Below are 24,054 nucleotides of genomic sequence, written 5' to 3' on the forward strand. Positions count from 1 at the left end.
GCCTTCCAAAAGCTGCTCTGGACTGTGGAGGTGAGCTTGGGGACTTTCCTTTCTTCGGCTGGAGGAAACTGCTTCTGCTGCTTATCCAGACTGTGACTGTCTCTGAGGATCGCTTTTGAGCTGAGGTGCTGCTGTCCCTGGAGCTGGGGTGTGCCACTGTCAAGATGGCGGGGGCTCGGCCTAAGGTTCAGAGCTACGCAGTGGTGGCTTCGACGGCGGCTTCGAGGCCACTCGTGGATGAGCCTCATGTTGACTTGGACTGGGATATTTACGGGATCTCGGTTCAAACCGGGTTCGTGTGGAGCAGGGCTGCAATTGCAAAGGGCTTGCACGATCTGTTCAAGAGGGATGTCATTGCCTCTTCTGAGAGTGCAGGAGGGAAGGTTCAGTTGATACTAAAGTCCCGGGAGGATGTGGCCCAAGTGTTGGAGAAGGGGCTCACGGTGGAGGGGGTCCATCTGCAGGTGGAACCGTGGGTGTCCAATGTGAAACCGGTTCTCCTGCGGAATTGTCCCACGTTTCTCCGGGATGCAAAACTCCTTCCACACTTGGTGAAGATTGGGAAGGTGCGGTCTAAGCTTACTAGGCTTATGCACCCCGGGAATGACCCGTATGAGAAAGGGGTCCTGAGCTTCAAGAGGCGTGTGTTTACGAAGGTGGAAGCGGGGTTGGGTGCTGAGCGGAGCTTCGTTGTGGAGCATAAGGGTCTCTCCAATCGCGTGTATTGGAGCTGGGGAGAGGCACAGTGTCATGCTTGCAAAGAGTTTGGACATCTCCGTAGATTGTGTCCTAAGAGCCGGGCCGCTGCGAGAAATTCTAACGCAGGGGCCCAGGAATGCAGTGCTGGCCCGTCCGGGGCGGCCCGCCATGCCTCGGTGGCCCGGGGTGGAACTGCTGACTCGGCTGGGGCTGCTAGCCCCGCCTCGGTGACCCGGGATGGCACTGCCAACCCATCAGGGGCTGTAAGTACTGCCTTGGTGACCCGGAGCAGTGAGGGCCCCCGCCCCCTACGCCCTGAACCTGTGGAGGTGGTCGATGGCGAGGCGCAGGGGAAGGGCGAAGGGGGGGGAGGAAGGTTGGGAGAAGCAGAAGGGGAAGAATAAGAAGAAGAAGAAGAAGAAGCCCCTCCAAGGGAGTCAATCAAAAGCGGATGGGTTCTTGCCTAGACCTGAGCCCACCCAAGGGGTGGGTGCCTGTTGGGCCCAGTGAGATCCAGGACGCACCTGGTGTGGCTCAGCAAGGAGCTGAGGTGAACCGGAAGGGGGCAGGAGGGGGCAAACATGGGAGTAGAAAGGGGGCAGCGGGTGGTGCGGAGGCGGAGGACCCTTCCTTTATGGAGGTCACCGTACCTCCGCATGTCAGCAGGACAAAAAGAAGGCGTGCGCTTGGCGAGGAAGAGCAGGATCGTGGGCCCAAATTAAGGGGGACGGATATTTCGAGACCTTCCACCCCTGACGAGGTCGGTGACCACGGACTGGTGACTTATGGGCCGGAGGATGGGCCTCTGGTTCAGGGACCTTCCGCAGGTGCTACCAGATCAGTTACTGGGATCGGCTCCCCTGAAACTGTGTCCTCTGGGTTGGTGGCTGTCCCCTCGTCTCAGGGGCCTTCCGAGGGAGTCATCTCATCGGGTAGTGGGGTTGGTGCCCCTGGGAGTGTGTCCCCTGGGTCGGAGGAGGTCCCCTCGTTTCAGAGTCCATCTGAGGGTGTTGGCACGCCAGTTGATGGGACTGGCTCCCCTGGAAATGTGTCCCCTGGGATGGGGGATGAGCAGAGTCAGCCTGAGGGGGGAGGATCGGGAGATCAAATGTTCCACTCTGTGCTCCGTATTAGAACCAGTGGAGGTGATGAGGGGTGTGATGCCTCACCGGTTGAGGTAGTAGGGGAGACTCCAAAAACACCAGCTCTTTCAGTGGGTGTTGGTGAGGTGGTGGAGGGTGGAGACTCTCTGGGTGCTGCCAGTGGTGCGGGTACTCTGGGTGCTGTGGGGGGCGGGGCGGTTATGGGTTGTGACCCTCCTTTGGATCTTGTGGGTGCCTGCGTACCCGGGACCCTGGGGGTGCCTCTTGTTTTTTCTTCCCCAGGCCCAGACGTGGGGGGTGATGGGAGAGTGCAGGAGCCTGGCCTTTCACCGGACAGCTTGTTGCTGTCAGAGGTATCGGGACCCTCCCTCGGCATTGATTCTGGGGGTGGTGTCATGCCAGAGGAGGGGGAGAGTGATGGGCTCGGTCTGTGCAGTGGGGTGAGTGAGCTTTCAGCAAGCTGTAGTCCCACGAACTCTGACACTGGCCTTGAGCGATGTGCAGAGGAGGCTGCTGCTCCAGGTGTGAGTGGGTTGGCGGAGTGCACGGACTCCAGGGCTGTGTCTAGAGCAGCCTTTATCTGTGAGATTCGGGACTTTCTAAAAACAACCAGGACTTCCAGGACTAAAATTGATGCGGCGCAGAGGCGGTGGGCAGATCTGCCAGGATTTATTAAGGATCTTGATAGTATCCTTGGCAGCAAAGGTCTCTCTACAAGGGAGTCGTTCCCCTTTACATGGGGACCTGGGGTGGAGAGTGTTGCACAGAGCGGTGGCGTGTAATAAACTTTTGAGTCGGTTCACGGGCTCGTCGGCTGCCTGTATTTTCTGCGGTGAGGAAGAGACCGTGTTCCACGCGTATATGGAGTGTGAGAGGTTACTGCCCCTGTACCAATATCTGAAGGGGCTGTTCCTCAAGTTTTGGCTACACTTTAGTCCTACGATTCTAGTGTTTGGACACAAGGTAGGGAGTGGGGAGGGTCGTTTGGGGGGGACGGGACCTCCCTGTCGGTTTGCTCTTGGGCCTAGCCAAGATGGCCATTCGCGGGTCCAGGCAGCGGGCGGTCAATGGTCTTGCCAGAGTCGGCTGCCTGCCCCTCTTCCGGGCCTACGTCCATGCGCGCGTGTCCCTGGAGAGGGAACATGCGGTGTCCACGGGGACTCTGGAGGCCTTCCGTGGGCGCTGGTCACCGCGGGGGGGGGGGGGGTTGAGAGCATTGTAAATAATGTAGGCAACATTGTATTATAATGATTACTTGATGTGTTGTAACCTCTGAATGTGGTTTTGATGTGATGTATCATGCGTTTGTGCTGAATAAAGTCTTTGGAAAGGAAAAAAAAAAAAAGAGAGAGAGAGATGACTGTCTTACTCGCTCTCTCAATCATATAAAGATTTTTAACATACTGTCAACTGTAACATTTTCCAAGCTTCAGGGACAGAGTGAAAATAAGTAGTTTTTCCAGAGCTTGTGAAAAAGTAAATCTATGTTCATTTACTAATCCTGCAAAGTTCTGTGGAAACTGGGTGACTAGATCCTTATGGTTATAAATTCATACAGCGTGGAAACATGCCCTTTAGCCCAACTTGCCCACACTGACCAACATGTCCCAGCTACACTAGTCCCACCTGCTTGTTTTTGGCCCATATCCCTCCAAACCTATGCTATCCATGTACTTGTCTAAATGTTTCTTAAACGTTGTGATTGTTCCTTGCCTCAACTACCTCCTCTGGCAGCTCATTCCATGCACCCACCAACCTGGTGTGAAAAAGTTGCCCCTCAGGTTCCTATTAAATCGTTCTTCCCTCACTTTAAAGATCACTTGCCAATAAAACTTCTTCGACAGTCATTGGTTATTTTTTTCACTGCGACTTCTGTTGCCCTTTTTTTTTGTGACAGAACAGGCCTCAAGGGGATGATCGCTGGTCGGCATGGACTCGGTGGGCCAAAGGCCCAGTTTCCACGCTGTATCTCTAAACTAAACTAAACCCTTTGTTGAGCAAATGGCTGATCAGCCAGAAACGGTGCTCGAATAACACACTCTCATTCGGATGAATACATCACTGGAACTTACAAAACACAAGTAGAGATCAAGATACAGCATAGAATCAGGCCCTTCAGTCCATTGAGTCCACACTGACCATCAATCACCCGTTCACACTAGTTCTATGTTATTCCGCTTTCTCATCCACTCCCTACACACTAGGGGCAATTAACTTACAAACCCACACGTCTTTGGGATGTGGGAGGAAACTACATTCCAAGAACACTAGAATGGGGTTAGGAGAGATGGATCAGCCATGATTGAATGGCATAGACTTGATGGGCCGAATAGCCTAATTCTACTCCTATCACCTTATGAAACTGAAGCAACCAGAGGAAATCCACGCTACCACATGGAGAACGTGTAAACTCCACACAGACAGCACCCAAGGTAATGATTGAGCCCAGGTATCTGGAGCTGTAAATCATCAATTCTGCCAGCTGTACCACTATGCCACTCAAAGCATGAGGCATCACAATGGCGCAGCGGTAGAGTTGCTGCCTTACAGCGCCAGAGACCTGGGTTCAATCCTGATCTCAGGTGCTGTCTGTACGGAGTTTGTACGTTCTCCCTGTGACCGCGTGGGTTTTCTCCCGGTGCTCCAGTTTCCTCCCACACTCCAAAGATGTGCAGGTTTGTAGGTTAATTGGCTTTAGTAAATTTATAAATTGTCCCTAGTGTGCAGGATAGTGCAAGTGTACGCTAGTCGGCATGGACTCGGTGGGCCGAAGGGCCTGTTTCCACGCTGTATCTCTAAAGTCAAAAGGGGAAAGATGAGTGATTGAATTTGAATGGAAATGGTAAAGAGAGAACAGAGTACATTTAACGTGAGATACACGAACAGTTAGAAAGAGGATATGCAGAGAAAGATGGATGAACCAAGGATAAGTAAACCTACATTTGATTGAATATTTGATTGAAAGATACAGCATGGAAACAGGCCCCTCGGCCCACCGATTCAACACCGACTATTGATCACACTACGCTCACACTAGTTCAAAGACACCCCACTTTCTCATCCACACCCCATATACCAGGGGCAATTTACAGAGATCAATTAACCTACAAACAGGCACATCTTTGGGATGTGGGAGGAAACCAGAGCATCCGTAGGAAACCCATGCAGTCACAGTTGATTATAGTGAAATCATGATAAGATTAACAGTGTTACCATGAGTCACTATCAATAATATTATTTAGATGGTGGCTCATACCTTATCATCACGGATTTAAAACAACAGATGTGTTGTCACACAAAGGGTGGTGGGTGTATAGAATGATCTACCGGAGGAGGTAGTTGAGGCAGGTACGATCGCAATGTTTAAGAAACATTTAGGCAGGGACATGGATAGGCTAGGTTGAGAGGGATCTGGGCCAAATGCAGGCAGGTGGGACATGTTGGTCGGTGTGGGCAAGTTGGGCCGAAGGGCTTGCTTCTACATTGACTCTATGACTTATAACAGATAAGTTCCTTCGGAGAAAATAAACACAAAGTGCTGGAGTAACTCAGCAGGTCAGGCAGCAGCTCTGGGGAACGTGGATAGGTGCCGTTTCGCGTCAGGACCCTTCTTCTGAGATCTGTCAACATTCATCAAAATCACGCATTCACAGATTCACATCAAACAGCCACACACTGATTTAATGACGGCATTTGAGTGGTGCTGTTACCTAATCTTCGAGCCAGTCCGAAATCAATGAGCTTAATCCTGGCTCCCGTTTTGTTGATGCACATGATGTTTTCTGGCTTTAGATCCAGATGCACAATTTCCTGCTTGTGGATAAACTGCACCCCTTCATTAATTTGCAGCATGTACTGGATGCATTCCCTCTCGGTCAACTCGAAATCCTCATCAATTATTCTCTCAAAAAGCTCCCCTCCTGAAACTCTGTGAGACAAGAAATATGCGAATAATGTAAAATGCATTGGGAAGAAGCACAATGTTTATTTAGTACATTAAGTACCTATTCCTTGGCAGATTTATATTGTTAGGAGTTCTCAATTTCTTTGGTGGAGATTTGGTTCCATTGACTTCTTGGGGCACACAGTCAAGTGGGATGAAAGCGTTTGATCTGAATCCGCCTCATACAGCACAGGAACAGGCCTTTTGGCCCCCAATGTCTGTGCTGAACATGATGCCAAGTTAAATTAATCTCCTCTACCTGCACATGATACAAATCCCTCAATATCCATGTGCTAAAACAAAAATCTCCTAAACACCACTAATGTATCTGCTTCAACCACCACTCCTGACAACACAGTTCAAGCACCCTTAAAAGTGTAAAAGACTTACCCCATATTAAACTTTGCCCCTCTCACTTTAAAGCTATGACTTCTTGATCTTTGACATTTCCATCCTGAGGGAATGGTTCTGACTGTCTATGCCTCTTATGATTTTATATACTTCTTTCAGATCTGCCCCTCTGTCTCCAATGCTCCAGCGAAACAAAATATATATGGAAAAGAAACAAAAATCCACCCTTAATAAACAATATAGTGAAGATGGCAAAAGGTCAGAGGAGAAGATGCCAAAATGTCCAAGGTTCCAATAAACGTTAGAATACAGAACAGGTGGGGATATTTGGACGGCACGGTGGCGCAGCAGGTAGAGCTGCGACCTTACGGCACCAGAGACCCGGATTCAATCCTGATGTCGGGTGCTGCCTTGTGTGGAGTTTGAATGTTCGCCTTGTGACCGCGTGCTCCGGTTTTCTCCCACACCCCAAAGACTGCCGGTTAATTGGCCTCTGGAAATTGCTCCAGTGTGTAGAAAGTGGATGAGAAAGTCGGATAACATAGAACTAGTGTGATTGAGTGATCGATGGTTGGTGTGCATTTGGTGGGCTGAAGAGCCTGTTTCCATAGTTAGACACAAAGTGCTGGAGTAACTCAGTGGGTCAGGCAGCATCTCTGGAGAAAAAGAATGGGTGATGTTTCGGGTCGGGACCCTTCTTCAGACTCAAAGAGCCTGTTACCATGTTGCATCTTTAAAACTAAAACTGAAAGTGAGTATTTGCGATTGGGGACGTAAACGGCATGCTTGTGGTAGGAAGCTGACCTGAAAGATGAAGTGTAACATGGAGGATGGAGGTAGTGTCGCTGAGTCAGTGAAAAGGCTGGAGCCACAAACTCTCATTCAGTGAATGACAGGACAATTCTGCTGTCGTTTGATAAAGTACATTCGAATTAGCCGCTTTCTCAGAAAGTTCATAAACTCAAAGCTCAAGGAACAGCATTAGACTATTCGGCACATCAAGTCTACTCCACCATCCAATCATGGCTGATCTATCTTACCTCACAACCCCATTCTGCTGCCTTTTCTCCATAACCCCTGACACCCGCATCAATCAAGTCCGGCAGATCAAGGTCACGCACGGTAAAGACCACAATTATAACCTATTTTTCCTCCATGCTGGGCAACAATTTTGGAGAGCATCCACATTTCTATGTGTAGATGATAGATCTAACATTGGGTAATGGAACATATTTTACTTATGTGCAACTAGTGCTACATCAAGCATTCCGATGATGGAGATGGCATAGTTGAGATACAATGCAGAGTTGACTTTCAACTATACTGGCACAACACTTACATACCAGAATCATTTCATTATGGAACTGTGATTTCACAACCACAGAATATGGCATCCAAACATGTCATACAGTCATACAGCATGAAAACAGGTCCTTTGGCCCAACTTGCCCATGCCGACCAACATGCCCCATCTACACAGGCTGCGTTTGGCCCATATCCATCTCAACCTATTTTATCCCCGTACCTATCCACATGTTTCTTAAACATTGTGATAGTACCTGCCTCAACTACCTCCTCTGGCAACTCGTCCCACATACATACCGCTCGCCCTTTGTATAAAAAAGTTATCCTTCTGGCTTCGATTAAATGTTTCGCCCCCGCACCTTATAACCATGTCCTCTGGTTCTCGATTCCCCTACTCTGGGCAAAAGACACTGCATCTGCCCTATCTATTCCTGTCATGATCTTATACACCTCTACAAGATCACCCCTCATCCTCCTGTGCTCCAAGGAGTAAAGTCCTAGCCTTGCAACGTCACCCTGTGGCTCAGGCCCTCGAGTCCTGGTAACATCCTCATAAATCTTTTCTGCACCCTTCTTGTACCTCAAGTACCAAACTTGGGATGACTTCTCTTAAGTAGAAGCAAGGAAATGCAGATGCTGGTTTGCAAAATAAGGCACAAAATGCTGGACTAGCTCACTGTGTCAGGTAGCATCTCAGGAGAACGTGGATAAGCAACATTTCGGTTTGGGACCCTTCTTCAGTCTTATCACATTCCTCATCACTCTACACGAGGCAAACAGACTATGTTCCTGGAACTAAACACTGTTGAACACTTCTATCTTCTTAAATGTAACCTCCAAAGATTAAAGTTGCTGTTTCCCAGCTGTCCTGAGAATCTCAATTAAAGATGTTTAAAATCTTCACCCTTTTAGATTTAGTACTTTTCGCTGCTTGCCTTGGATTTATTATTGCAAGAACAATTTCCCCACCTCACTCATCCTGTGTTTCAGTTCTGACATGGCAAATGGGTTACCGAGTATTGTTTTCCATAGTTTGGTTTCAAGAGACAGGATTTGCAACTGATTGACACAAGGGTGATGGAGGAGTTGGGAATGTCAGATCATTAAAAACAATGCCATAGTTTTCACTGTATTCTTGTCAACCACAATTCTAACAAGACAATTGGCAACTGCATATAGCCTTTGACACTTAGGTTATTTTATTGTCATGTGTACCAAGGTACAGTGAAAAGCTTTTGTTGTGTGCTAACTAGTCATCGGGAACTCTGTACACGATTACAATCGAACGGTGCACAGCGTACAGATACACGATAAAGGGAATAAACTTTAGTACAAGATAAATTCCAGTAATAGACAATAGACAATAGACAATAGGTGCAGGAGTAGGCCATTCAGCCCTTCGAGCCAGCACCGCCATTCAATGCGATCATGGCTGATCACTCTCAATCAGTACCCCGTTCCTGCCTTCTCCCCATACCCCCTCACTCCGCTATCCTTAAGAGCTCTATCCAGCTCTCTCTTGAAAGCATCCAACGAACTGGCCTCCACTGCCTTGTGAGGCAGAGAATTCCACACCTTCACCACTCTCTGACTGAAAAAGTTCTTCCTCATCTCCGTTCTAAATGGCCTACCCCTTATTCTTAAACTGTGGCCCCTTGTTCTGGACTCCCCCAACATTGGGAACATGTTTCCTGCCTCTAATGTGTCCAATCCCCTAATTATCTTATATGTTTCAATAAGATCCCCCCTCATCCTTCTAAATTCCAGTGTATACAAGCCCAATCGCTCCAGGTCCGATTAAAGATAGTCTGAGGGTTTCCAATGAGGTAGATAGTAGCTCAGGACTGCTCTCTAGTTGGTGATAGGATGGTTCAGTGACCTGATAACAGCTGGGAAGAAACTGTCCCTAAATCTGGAGGTGTGCGTTTTCACACTTTTGTACCTCTTGCCTGATTGGAGAGGGGAAAAGAGGGAGGGTCAGGGGTGAGACATCCTTGATTATGCTGGTGGTCTTGCTGAGGCAGCATGGTTTAAATTGAGTCAATGGAAGGGAGGTTGGTTTGTGTGATGGTCTGGGCTATGTCCACATTTTTTCTGCAATTCTTGCACACAAAGATTCTCGAGCACAAGTTATGTTCAGAGCACAGCTTTGATGCATGACAACAGACATTTATTGTTCCAATCCAATGCTTATGATTCACCATGAACAGTATCCACCCTAACGTTCTTCATGACACCCTCTCCGTCTTGTTCAAGATGGAGGAAGTGTTAGGGTTTAAGGGTCAAGAGTCTAAAGAGTTTTATTGTCATATAAACATTAGGTGGATAAGTCTCCAAGGCCTGATGGGATCTATCCATTCAAGAGACGAGATTGCTGGAGCCTTGACAGAGATCTTTGTGTCCTTTTTAGCCACAGTTGAGGTCCCAGAGGACTGGAGAATAGCTAATGTTTAAGAAGGGCTATCGGGACAAGGAAGGAAATTACAGGCCAATCGGGAAGGTACTGGAGAAAATTCTTCAGGATAGGACCTACCTATTAGGATAGTTGTGTTGAGTTTTTTGAGGAGGTGACAAAGATGAGGGAATGGCAATGAACGTTGCCTAAATGGACTTTAGTAAAGCCTTTCCCAAGGTCCTTCATGGTAGGCTGACCCAGAAGGCTAAGGGGGGCAGATGGGATTAGTTTAAACTGGCTTCACGGTCAGCATGGTTTTGTGGGCTGAAGGGCCTGTGGCTGTGCCGTTCTATAAATTAAATTGGTGCATCAGTTTTGTGATGCCTTAATGAAAGAAATGTTGTCAGAAATACTGCTGAGAAGCAGCCAAAGGAGGTGAAGAAAGGCAAATGCAATGTTAGCATTCATTTCGAGAGGACTGGAATATAAAAGCAAGGATGTCATGCTCAGGCTTTATAAGGTGCTTGTTAGCCACATTTGGAATACTGTGAAGGGTTTTGGGCTCTGAAGAAGGAGATGCTGGTGTTGGAGAGGGTCCATAGGAGAATGATCCTGGAGATGATTGGGTTAACGTATGATGAGCGTTTGATGACTCTAGGTCTGTACTCGGAATTTAGAAGGATGAGGAGGGCTCACATTGAAACCTACCAGATAATGAAAGGCCTAGACAGAGTGGTTGTGGGGAGGGTGTTTCCACTAGTGGCAGAGTCTAGGACCAGAGGGCACAGCCTCAAAATAAAAGAACGTACCTTTAGAAAGGAGATGAAGAGGAATTTCTTCAACCAGAGGGTGGTGAATCTGTGAAATTCATTGCCACAGATAGCTGTGGAGGCCAAGTCATTGGGTATTTTTAAAGCAAATTGATAGGTTCTTGATAAGTAACCACATCAAATGTTACTGGGAAAAGGCAGAGAGAATGGGGTTAAGAGGGAAAAATAGATCAGCCATGATTGAAAGGCAGAGCAGGCTTTGTGGGCCGAATAGCCTAATTCTGTTCCTGTGTCTTGTGATCTTATGAACTCCAAACATATGCCTTAGTCTGAGTGAAGAAATTCCTCCTTGCCTTATTCAATCCTTATTTCAACACTGTAACCCCTGGTTCTAGACTCTTCAGCTAGGGATAGCAAACCCTGGCCTGCGAAGTCTTGCAGAATTACACACTAGGGACAGTTTTTACAGAAGCCAATTAGCCTATAAACTTTAGTCAGAACCTTTTTCCCAGTACAGAAAAATCCAATACTAGAGAGCAGTAGAATACTAGAATTTAAAGGAGATGTGCAGGGCAAGTTTTTTTTTACACAGAGGGAAGAGAGTTCTTGGAACACATCGCTGGGGGTGGTCTTTGAGACAGATACTCTACTTGGATTTTAAAGACTTTTAGATATGCATACGGACATGCAGGGAATGGAGGGATATGGGTTATGTGCAGGTAGACAAGTGATGGTCTTGGCATTAGGTTTTACACAGACATTGTGGGCCAAAGGGCCTGTTCTTGTGCTGTACTGTTCTATGTTCAACATTCTATAATCAAAGACTTGTTCCACCACGGTCATTCCTTCTCATCCCTGCTCCCATCAGACAGAAGGTACGCACCACCAGACGAAGGAACAGCTTACTCCCCTCTGGTATCAGGCTTTTGAATGGTTCTTCCATAAGCTAGGGTGGTGTCCGATTCACCTCGACCCCGGACTTTTTCCTCTGGAACTGGTGCACCACAATGCTGAGAACTATATTCTGCACTCTGTATCTTCCCTTTTACTCTGCCTATTGTATGAGAGGTTGGCTTGATTCTATTTATGTACAGTATTATCTGATTTGATTGGATAGCATGCAGAACAAAGCTTTTCACCGTACGTTGGTACAAGTGACAATAATAAACCTAAACCTGATTATGCACTTTATTGACGATTTCTATAATCATGTTCTGAAATATCGATTAACCAAAGAAAATAGTAATTACTTACATTTCCAGAACCATCACGATGTCTGACCTTGATTCAAATGCATCAACGCATTGAACAAGCTTTGGATGGTGTAGGCGATTCATAATACTGATCTCTCGTCTTATGTTTTCTTTATCCTTTGCAGAAAAAGCTTTGAAGAACTTCCCCGCCCAAACCTTTTTAGTTTTCTTCTCAACAAGTTTGAAAACTTGTCCAAATTTCCCCCTGTAAACAAGATCACAATACTTCTTACACATTTGTGCTGTAGAATGAAACAGATCGCAAATAAAGCTAGTCATACAGTGTGGGAACAGACCCTTCAGCCCAACTTGCCCACTCCGCCCAACATGCTCCAACTAAACTAGTCCCACCAGCCTGCTTATGGCCCATATATCCTTCTAAACCCATCCTATACATGTACCTGTCTTAAGCATTGTACCTATCTCATTCGGCAGCTCGTTCCACACACCCACCACCCTTTGTGTAAAAAAGTTAACCCTCAGCTTACCATTAAATCTTTCCCCCTCACTTAAATCAATATCCTCTGGTTCTCGATTCATAGAAACAGAAAATAGGTGCAGGAGTAGGCCATTCGGCCCTTCGAGCCTGCACCGCCATTCAATATGATCGTGGCTGATCATCCAACTCAGTATCCCGTACCTGCCTTCTCTCCATACCCCCTGATCCCTTTAGCCACAAGGACCACATCTAACTCCCTCTTAAATATAGCCAATGAACTGGCCTCAACTACCTTCTGTGGCAGAGAATTCCACAGATTCCCCTACTCTTATCAAAAGACTCTGAGCGTTTACCCGATCTATTCCTCTCATGATTTTGTACACCTCTATAAGATCATCCCTCATCCTCCTGCGCTGCAAGGAATAAAGTCCTAGCCTGCTCAACCTCTCCTTAGAGCTCCTACCCTTGAGTCCTGGCAAAATCCTGGTAAATCTTCTCTGAACCTTTTCCAGCTTGACAACATCTTTCTTATCACATGGTGACCAAAACTGAACACAATACTCTAAATGTGGCCTCACCAATGTCTTACACAACTGTAACTATAACTACAAAATCAGAAATGGAGCCCGTTGTATTATTAACTGTGGTACTCACGTCCCTATTTTTTCCAGTATATCGTAATATTCAGCAACCTTCTCGTTTGTGTTAATCGTGACAACCCGATAATCCAGTTCACCTTCTTTCTCATCTACAAGGTAATTTGTTTGGAGTAAATTGTAGCGCAAGTCTTACTTGTATTTTGCAATGGAGATAAAATAAAAATATCCTTACCATCATCAGATAGGTCAACTTCATCTTTGTGTTCTTAAAATTAAATAAGACATATTTAGATCACTTTGCAATTGAATGATGTTCAAAATATAAAAAATTATATGCAGGTTGAAACTAATAAATCTGCAAGTTATTAAACATTTCATTAGATATCTTAAAAAGGCAGGAGTGCCATTAAATTTGCAAGAATCCCTCTGCTTCAGGTCATAGTTTACAAAGGTTAAATTTGATATGCCATAATCAGGAGAAATAAGACGAACCAATAACTTGGCATCATGTTCAACATGCACATTGTGGGTCGTAGGGCCTGCTCCTGGACCATATTATTTTATGTTAGAGGGTCAAAGTGTCATACAGCATAGAAACAGGCCCTTCAGCCTCACTTGCCCAGGCCGACCAAGATGCCTCATCTACACTGGCACTAGTCCCACCTGCCTGCATTTGCCCCTTAGCCCTCTAAACATTTTCGATCTAAGGACCTGTCCAAGTGTCTTTTAAATTCTGTTGTAGTACCTGCCTCAACTACCTCCTCTGGCAGCACACTCCATATACCCACCGTCCACTGTGAAAAAGCTGTCCCTCAGGATCCTATTAAATCTTTCCTCTCTCACCTTACACCTATGTCCTCTGGCTCTTGATTCGTCTACCCTGGGTAAAAGACCGTGCATTCACCCTATCAATTCCCTCATGATTTAATACACCTCTATAAGATCACTCCTCAGTCTCCTGCACTCCAAGAAATAAACTAGCTAGCCTAACCTCTCCCGATAGCTCAGGCCCTCGTTTCCTTGCAATATCTGCGTAAATCTCTGCATTCTTTCCAGCAGTTTTATGAAAGAAAAGAAGAGAGGAACAGGGCATATTTATAGTTGAAAAACCTCTCAGAATTTGCCTACCACCTTTCTCAGCACAAGTGAACAGAGAACAACAATATGAAAAAAGAAATACAGGTGAAAGCAACATTTCAAAAGTTTGCAGAAAAGCTGACTTCAAAATACCCTTATCATATTTACACATGCATCAGTAGTAAAAAGACACAGAGTGCTGGAGTGACCCTGCAGGTCAGACAGCATCGCTAAAGAACATCCAAAGGGGATGTTTTGGGTTGGGACCCTTCTTCAGACTGAAACCTGACCTATCCATGTTCTCCAGAGATGCTAAAAAACACAAAGTGCTGGAGTAACAGAGCGTTAGGCAGCATCTCTGGAGAACGTGAATAAGTGACGTTTTGTGCTGGGAACCGTCTTCAGGCTCAATAGGTGATGTTTTGGGTCAGGACCTTTCTTCAGACTGAAACCCAATTGAGAACGTCATCTATCCATGTTCTCCAGAGCTGTTGCCTGACCTACTGCGTCACTCCATTTTTGGTAACCCAGCATCTGCAATTCTTTGAGACAGACACAAAGTGCTGGAGTATCTCATGGGGTCAGGCAGCATCTCTGGAAAAAAGCATGGGTGACGTTTCGGGTCAGGCCCTTTAATTTCATAAGTTCATAAGTTATAGGAGCAGAATTAAGCCATTCGCCCCATCAAGTCTACACCGCCATTCAATCATGGCTGGTCGATCTTTCTCTCTCAACCCCATTATCCTGTCTTCTCCCCATTACCCCTGATACCCTTACTAATTAAGAATTTGTCAATCTCCGCCTCAAAAATTCCCATTGACTTGGCCTCCACAGCTGTCTGTGGCAATGGATTCCATAGATTCCCTACCCTCTGACTAAAGACATTCCTCCTCATCTCCTTTCTAAAGGTATGTCCTTTTATTCTGAGGCTGTTCCCCTTTGTTCCTAGACTCTCCCTCTAATGGAAACATCCTCTCCTCATCCACTCTGCCCAGGCCTTTCACTATTCGTTAAGTATTTCCTTGTGCATCTGCAGTCAGTGATGTTTGTACAGTTCTCTCTGTGGCCATGAGGTAAAGCTAACCTTCTCTCACTCCCACTTTGACCAAATCGGATTCCTGACTTGGCTCGCTGGTGCCATAGATGTTGACAGCTCGGACTCGGAACTTGTACTCTTCATCGGGGGTCAGATCACCCACGTTGCAGGAGGTGCTGCGGCAGGTAGTCAGGGGCATCCATTGCTTCTGCTCCGAATTCCAGGTTTCCACATTGTAAGACTGGACAACGCTGCCGCCATCGTAGGTGGGCCCGTACCACGACAGAGTCAGGGTGGAACTACGGACATCGGAAGAGCAGGGCTTGCGCGCAGGAGGTTCTGGTCTATCTACGAGCAGAAAAAGGTGATGTCAGTGGCAAGACCACATTCATGTTTACAACACTTTAAATGGAAGGAAATTCAAACTTCACCAGAAGACACAGGAGCAGAATTAGGACATTCGGTCCACCGAGTCTACTCGATCATGGCTAATCTACCAGTTCTACCATTTACCATCCACCATGTACCACATATCATCTACCATTCACCTGCCAATCTTTCACTGAATCATGAATCTTTCACATGAAGCAAGAAGTTGCACTGAGTTGCGGATGTAGCCCAGACCATCACGGAAACCTACCTCCCTTCCAATTACTCCATCGACACTTCACTCTGCCTTGGCAAGGCCAACAGCATAGTCAAGGACAAGTCTCAATCACCCTGATCACCACTCTTCTCCCTTCTCCCATCAGGCAAAAGGTATAGAAGTGTGAAAACGCATACCTCCAGAATCAGGGACAGTTTCTTCCCAGCTGTTAGCAGTCAACTGAACCATCCTATCACCAACTAGAGAACAGTCCTGAGCTGCCACCTACCTCATTGGAAACCCTCAGACTATCTTTAGTCAAACTTTCCTGGACTTTATCTTGCACTAAACGCTATCCCCTTTATGCTGTATCTGTATACTGTGGACGGCTTGATTGTAATCATGTAAGTCTTTTCGCTGATTGGTTAGCACGCAACAAAACCTTTTCACCTACCTTGGTACATCTGACAATAATATACTAAACTAAGGTAGAATCACCCGCACAACCCAGACCACAAACCCACCTCAGCAATGAACCTCTGTGGACCCTATACAGATTGCACTATGTACTTCAGCTTGCAATATTATGGTGTGGTTACTTAGTATAACCGTTAGTTTATTGTTTTTTTTTAAATGTATGTTTATTTGTTGTGTTGTTGCATTTAGAAGATTGTTAGACAGGTGCATAGAAAGGAAAGGTTTAGAAGCATCTGGGTCAACAGAGGCAAGTGGACTAGTGTATATGGGAATCTTGGTTGGAATGCACAGGTTGGGCCGAAGGGCCTGGTCTGTGCTCTATGATTTTATGACTATTTTATTTTAGTACTCTGTAGGCTGCTGACGTGTTGTTGCACATTAATGTGCCTGAAAAACTGCAGCAACTAAGAATATCATTGTTGTAATGCTAGAACAGATGACAATTAAACACTTCTATGATAATTAAGACTTTTTGAAATTCTTGCAGGCTGTTTGAACAAGAACAGAGACAGTACAAGGAGTGAGCAAATGGGACATAGCACTTGTGGTGGAAGAGGCATTGAGGTGGGAATGGTCTTTGTCCAAGGCTGGAAGAATCAAGAAACAGGGGGTATAGATTGAAGATGAGTTGGACAGGTATATGGATAGGAAAGATTTGGAGGGATATAGGCCAAATGCAGGCAAAAGGCATTAGCTGAGATGGGGCATCTTGGTCAGCATGGACGTTGGGCTGAAGGGCCTGTTTCCATGCTGCATGACTTCATGACTCTCTAACAAAGAACAATACATAGACGAGTTGGGCAGAAGGTCCTATTTCCATGCAATATGACATGATGATTATGTTACTCTAATTGACTCTATGGATTAAACATTGGTCAGGGTGGAAACGGCTTCAATTAATTGGACACTGGAAAAAGAAGCTGCCTATTGGGACAAGCTTCACCTGAACGGAGTTGGGAATGGGGTCCCAGTGCATTGAATAACTAAGCCTGGAGATAAAGTTTAATTTGGTTTAGTTTAGTTTAGAGATAATAGCATGGAAACAGGCCCTTTGGCCCAATGAGTCCCAACCAAACATTACTTGTTCACACTAGTTCAATGTTATCCCATTTTCTCATCCACTCCCTACACACTAGGACCAACTTACAGAGGCCAATTCACCTGCAAACCGGCACATCTTTGGATTGTGGGAGGAAACCGGAGCACCCGGAGAAAACCCACACGGTCACAGGGAGATCATAAAGACTCTACTCAGACAGCACCTGAAGTCAGGATCGAACCCGGGTCTCTGGCAGTGTGTGGCAATAACTCTACCAGCTGCGCTACTGTGCCGCCATAAGGTTTAACTGAAGTAAACAGAGGGGAAGTGAGGGACGGGGATGAGTCGACAGTGGAGGAGTGTTTCAGAGAAGGAGAAATTTCTCGGTTACTAGGTTAATTCCCGGAATTACTAGGTTATTTCCCGGAATGGCGGGACTGTCATATGTTGAAAGACTGGAGCGACTAGGCTTGTATACACTGGAATTTAGTTGAGAGGGGATCTTATCGAAACATATAAGGTTATTAAGGGGTTGGACATGTTAGAGGCAGGAAACATGTTCCCAATGTTGGGGGAGTCCAGAACCAGGGGCCACAGTTTAAGAATAAGGGGTAGGCCATTTAGAACGGAGATGAGGAAAAACTTTTTCAGTCAGAGAGTTGTAAATTTGTGGAATTCTCTGCCTCAGAAGGCAGTGGAGGCCAGTTCTCTGAATGCATTCAAGAGAGAGCTAGATAGAGCTCTTAAGGATAGCAGAGTCAGGGGGTATGGGGAGAAGGCAGGAATGGGGTACTGATTGAGAATGATCAGCCATGATCACATTGAATGGTGGTGCTGGCTCGAAGGGCCGAATGGCCTCCTCCTGCACCTATTGTCTATTGTCTATAAATTTAGAAAGTTATAAAGGAAGGACGACCTGGTAGTGGAGGGAAGTTAGATGGGCAATGACAACACATGTTTGTAAGGTGGGGGGGCATTTATAAATGCAAGAATATACCTTCACTTAGGGTCAGAAAAGTTTGTGATGAATATATATCATTCAAGGTAACAAAAATTAACAGGTTGTAATAAACAGGTTCCAAAGATAGACACAAAATGCTGCATTAACGCATCGGATCAGGCAGCATCACTGGAGAGCATGAAGAAGGGTTCCAGACCCGAAACATCAACTATCCATTTTATCTAGAGATGCTGCCTAACCCACTGACTTACTCCAGCACTTTGTGTCGATCTTTAAAAATTAACAGGAAATTGGTCATTCCATGGCTAACAAGAGGAGTTAAAAATAGTATCAGATCAGGGTGGCACAGTGACGCAGCAATAGAGTTGTTGCCTTACAGCACCAGAGACCCGGGTTCAATCCTGACCACAGCTGTTCTCTGTCCAGAGTTTGGCTAATAGGTTAATTGGCTTTGGTTAAATTGTCCTTAGGGTATAGGATAATGCTAGTGGTCGGCGTGAACTCAGTGGGCCGAAGGGCCTGTTTCCACACTGTATCTCTAAAGTCTAAAATAAAGTCTAATCAAAGAAAAATCCTTTCAAACTTGCCGAAAAGAGCGGTAAGTCTGAGGATTGGGAACATTTCTGATTTCAGCAGAGTAACATGACCGTTACAATTCAGGGAAGGTAGGATACGAGTCCAATGAGAAACATAAAACCACACTGTAAAAGCTCCTAAAAATATGTGATTAGGAGATTTGCAAGCACTAATGAGGGTCTCTTACAGGCTGAGACAGGGGAGATTACATTGGGAAAGTAGGAAATAGCTGGGAAATTAAACAAATATTTTGTGTCTGTCTTTCCAGAATAAAACATAATTCATCGCACCAAACTCCCAAGAATTAATGGAGGCTTGGAAAGGATTAGTTTAGAGATACAGCATGGAAACAGGCCCTTCGGCCCACCAAGTCCGTGCTGACTGACGATAATCAGTTTACACTAGTTCTATAGAGTTGCTGCTTTACAGCGAATGCAGCGCCGGAGACTCAGGTTCGATCCTGACTACGGGTGCTGCACTGTAAGGAGTTTGTACGTTCTCCCCGTGACCTGCGTGGGTTTTCTCCGAGATATTCGGTTTCCTCCCACACTCCAAAGACGTACAGGTATGTAGGTTAATTGGTTGGGTAAATGTAAAAATTGTCCCTAGTGGGTGTAGGATAGTGTTAGTGTACGGGGATCGCTGGGCGGCACGGACTTGGTGGATCGAAAAGGCCTGTTTCCGGCTGTATATATATGATATGATATGATATCCTACACACTAGGGGCACTTTACAGAAGCCAATTAGCCTACAAACCTGCATATCTTTGGAATTTGGGAGGAAACCGGAGCACCCAGAGAAAACCCATGCGGTCATAAGGAGAACGTACAAACATACTGAACACACCCGATGTCAGGATCGAACCCGGATCGCTGGCACTGTGAGGCAACAACTCTACCGCTATGCCACTATGACTCCCTTGCATTTATAAAATATCATATTGGTGAAATTAATGGGATTGTAAGCTGAAAGTCACCAGGGCCTGCTGACATATATCTCCTGAACATATTGGATGCAACCGTTGCCATCTTCCTAACTTTCTTTCAACCCTTGTGAAGTGCAGACTGCAACGGAAAAAGCATGAAGTATTTTCAACATTGTTTTTCCAACACAAATCCTAAACCATATATCAATTGCAAGTGATGGCACGATACACTCTTAAAAGAAACATCAATTATGAAACAGAAATTTAAAGGATTTAGAAGCAGCTGAAATTTCCATTCACTACAAGGTAGTTGATGCTTCAATCCAGCTTCCATGTTATATCGTGAACAGAATGATTGAATAGTGCTATTGGTTTAATAAAACAACTGATCCAACTGTTATATAAATATAAGGGAGTCATAAAGAGGCAATTATCTCCAACTTGGTCTCCAATATTAGATATACATAGATTCACAGACAATAGGTGCAGGAGGAGGCCATTCGGCCCTTCGAGCCAGCACCGCCATTCAATGTGATCATGGCTAATCATCCACAATCAGTGCACCGTTCCTGCCTTCTCCCCATACCCCTTGATTTCACTAGCCCTAAGAGCTCTATCTAACTCTCTTTTGAATGCATCCAGTGAATCGGCCTCCACTGCCTTCTGAGGCAGAGAATTCCACAAATTCACAACTCTGTGTGAAAAAGGTTTTCTCATCTCACCTCATGTCAGACACTGATCAGACTGACCAGATGCATACTGATCAGACACCATGAGAAATTAAGCTGCCAGCTCTTGGTTGGTTTAAGCATTGCACAAACTGAGGTTTAATTTCACTGACATACAATTGCCGTGTGGTTTTGAACTAATGATCATCCCGAACCATACATCAGTCGTGCCTGATGCTAAAAGTGTTTAAACATGGATCACAATTGAGCACAGTTTGTAATCAGACTAGATTAAGTCAACCAAACAGACTTGATCTCCTGTAAAACACAATGTGCTGGTGTGTGAATGACTCAGAGAGTAACCATTTTACACAACAAGTAGATTTGACATTAAAAAAAAAGACACAAAGTGCTGGCATAACTCAGCGGTCCAGGCAGCATCTCCAGACGGAATGGATAGGCGACATTTCAGGTCAGGACCCTTCTTCAGAATGATTGTAATAGAGGGGAGAAAGCTGGGAAAGGGGTGGGGCGAGAAAATGCCTGGCAAGTGATGGGTGGATACAGGGGAGAAGGGTTTTGACGGCAGATGTGTGGACAAAGGCCAGAGAAGAAAAGACCAAAGGCTGTGAGATGTGAAGAGAAGAGGAGTGAAATGTAAAGCCAGAGGGAAGGGTAAAGGTTAAAGGGAATGGGGGTAAGGGTGGGTTGGGATAATGGGAGAAATGCGTGTGCACCAGGCCGGGTGGAGGGTGGGCACAGGGGTGAGGGTGAGATCATTTAAAATTGGAGAAGTCAAAGTTCATAACGTTGGGTTGTAAGCTATCCAAGCGGAATATGAGATGCTGTTCCTCAAGTTTGCACATGGCCTCACTCTGACAATAGAGGAGGCCCAGTACAGAAAGGCCAGTATTGGAACTGGAAAGTTAAATGGTTAGCAACAGCGAGATCCAGCAGTACTGGGCGAACCTGATCTAGCAATCTGATTTAGGAGATGGATGGGCATCTTGGTGTGTGCAAGTTTAGTTTAGTTTATTATTTTCACATGTACCGAGGTGGAGTGAAAAGCTTTTTTGTTGCGTGTTATCCAGTCAGTGAGGAGACTATTTATGATTACAATCAAGCCGTCCATAGTATACAGATACAGGATAAGGGGAATAACGTTTCATGCAAGATAGATTCCAGTGAAGTCTGATTAAAGGTAGTCTGAAGTTCTTCACTGAAGTCGTTGGTAGGTCTTTGGTTGATGAGGTAAGGCTTTGATTAATGAAGAGGCTGCAATTATTTTGATCACTAACCTAGCCTCAACTGACATGAGCATCTGTCCCTGAAAATTTCAAGAAGTTGATGGATTTGTGCTGAGAAATGAACCAAATTCTCTGTAACAAGTCCAGGCTGCTGTTTGATGGTGAGCAGAAATGCCACTCACACTTGGAGGCCCAACAAGGGGCTCTCCCGACCCTGTACGCCTACAGGCCTGCAGCCAGGAAATGCTTGCAGACATTTATTTTTAACTGATGTGTTTTACTTCCTTTCCTCGCTGTCTGTTTTATGCTCTTTCAGGCTCTTTCTTCCTCATACCCATTTCAGTATCTAACAGAGGTTGTGGGGAGACATGGAACATAGAACAGTACAGCAGAAAAGTAAGAAAATATATAAAGGTATGAGATGCACAGACAGGGTTGACAGTACAGGGGCGGTACAGTGGCGCAGCGGTAGAGTTGCTGCCTTACTGTGTCAGAGACCCGGGTTCGATCCTGACTACAAGTGCTGTCTGTACGTAGCTTTTACGTTCTCCCTGTGACCTGCATGGGCTTTCTCTGGGTGCTCCGTTTTTCTCCACAGACGTACAGGTTTGTAGGTTAATTGGCTTTGGTAAAAACTGTAGATTGTCTCTAGTGTGTAGGATCGGGTTAGTGCATGGGGTGACTGCTGGTCAGTGCAGACTCGGTGGGCTGAAGGGCCTGTTTCCATGATGTATCTCAAAAATCTAAAGTAAAGTCTAAAGCAGAAGAACAGGTCCTTCGTTCCACAATGTCTGAGCTGAACATGATGCCATAATCATTACTGCACATAACCTATATCCTTCCTTTACCTGCATATCCATGCGCCTATCCAAAAGTCTTTTAAATGTCACTAATGTAAATGCCTACAAAACCACTCCCAGAAACGTGTTCCAAGCACTCACCTTCTTCTGTGCAAAATACTTGCCCCTCACGTCACCTTTAAACTTTGCCTCTCACCTTAAAGCTGTGCCCTCTAGTATTTGATGTTTCCACCCTGGAAAAAAGATTCTGACTGTCGATACTATCTATGCCTCTTATAATTTTATGACCTGATAGTATATAGAAGTATGAGAGGCATGGATATGGTAGACAGTCAGAACCTTATTCCCAAAGACTAGAGGGCATAGCTTTTAGGTGACAGGAGCAAAGTTTAAAGGAGACTTGCATAGCAAGTTTTTTTACACAGAGTGGTGAGTGCTTGGAATGCACTGTCAGGGGTGGTGGTGGAGGCAGATACGATAGTGGCACAAGAGATTTTTGAATGGGCACATGGAGATGCAGTGAATGGAGGGATATGGATCATGTGCTGGCACATTAGAGTTGGTCTTGACATCATGTTCAACACAGACATTGTCGACCAAAGGACTTGTTTCTGTGCTGTACCGTTCTATGTTGTATGCTTCGGATTCATCTGTTTCCTTCTCCTGAATTCATCAACATAACTGTTTCTCTATTTCACTGACACAGTTGGTCCCTTTATTTACCAACATCCCAGGAGCCACGCCGTGATTGAACCACACTTCCCCACTTTACATTGAACATTAACTCAAGCTGAATGTTTTTCAAAAGAATCCACCTCATGATGCCCACCACGAGATACTGTGGTTCAGCAAATTCTCAGACAATAATTATGCATGGTGTAAAATCATGCACAAAACTAGTGTATCATTTACCTTGTAGGCAAACAAAAAAACTCGATTTAGATTTATGCAGCACGGAGACAGGCCCTTCAGCCCAACTCATCCATGCCAATCCCCATCTGGTCCCAATTGCCCACGTTTGCCCCTATCCCGCTAAACCTTTCCGAACCACGTTCCTGTCCAAATGTTGTTTAGATGTTATTGTACATGTCTCAACTACCTCCTCTGGTAACCCGTTCCATATACCCACCACCCTCTGTGTGAAGAAGATGCTCCTCAGGTCCCTGTTAAATCTCTCCCTTGTCACCTTAATCCTATGCCTTTGACTTCTTGATTCCACTACCCTGGAAAAAGATTGTGCACTCACCTATCTATGAACCTCATGATCTTATACACCTCCATAAGATTACCTCTCAGCCTCCTGTGTTTCAACAAATAAAGTCTTTGCCTGCCCAAACCCCCTATAGTTCATGCCCTCGAGTCCTGGCAACATCATTGTCAAGCTTCGTTGCACTCTTTTCAACTTAATGGCATCTTTAAGCTGGGTAGGTCAGAACAGTTTTTAGTCGGTGATAGTTCAGTTTAACAAACAATGGATTTGCCAAGGAATTATATGTTTTTAAAATGTGAAGCTTTCTGCATTTTCTGCAAGTTTATTTAGATACTTGCATGACGGATGAAGAGCAGACACACGCTAACCAATATAAATCTCCTCCCTGCGTGATATAGCCCTCAAGGCACTTTATAGTCAACAAGACAACTTGGAAAGAATCCATGCTGTGACCATTGGCAGTGCAATTCTTTTTAAATAAATCATCTGAAGAATCTGAAACCATAAAAGGCCAGAATTGAAATCTGCCTCTCACAGGAACAGCCCGCAGCCACCGACAATTATTACTGCTTACTTTGAGATTGTTTCAAGCAG

The 24,054-nt window shown here is 45.5% G+C and overlaps 1 protein-coding gene across 2 annotated transcripts in view; it reads right to left on the reverse strand.

Annotated features, from left to right (window-relative positions):
- The window catches only part of LOC144595939 (myosin light chain kinase, smooth muscle-like), a 237,239-nt gene that overhangs the window by 26,965 nt on the left and 186,220 nt on the right, over positions 1–24,054 (reverse strand). The window contains exons 23-27 of one of the 2 annotated variants that reach the window (XM_078403888.1): positions 15,019–15,318; positions 13,090–13,122; positions 12,913–13,006; positions 11,821–12,024; positions 5,513–5,730 (exon numbers count right to left, since the gene is read on the reverse strand). In XM_078403888.1, coding sequence (XP_078260014.1) covers positions 5,513–5,730; positions 11,821–12,024; positions 12,913–13,006; positions 13,090–13,122; positions 15,019–15,318 — 849 coding nt within the window. Of the gene's footprint in view, positions 1–5,512; positions 5,731–6,135; positions 6,204–11,820; positions 12,025–12,912; positions 13,007–13,089; positions 13,123–15,018; positions 15,319–24,054 lie in introns of those variants that run through there. The other variant, XM_078403889.1, reaches the window with a different exon arrangement.

The sequence above is a fragment of the Rhinoraja longicauda genome, chromosome 8 (assembly GCF_053455715.1).
Source record: "Rhinoraja longicauda isolate Sanriku21f chromosome 8, sRhiLon1.1, whole genome shotgun sequence".
Taxonomy (NCBI): domain Eukaryota; kingdom Metazoa; phylum Chordata; class Chondrichthyes; order Rajiformes; family Arhynchobatidae; genus Rhinoraja; species Rhinoraja longicauda.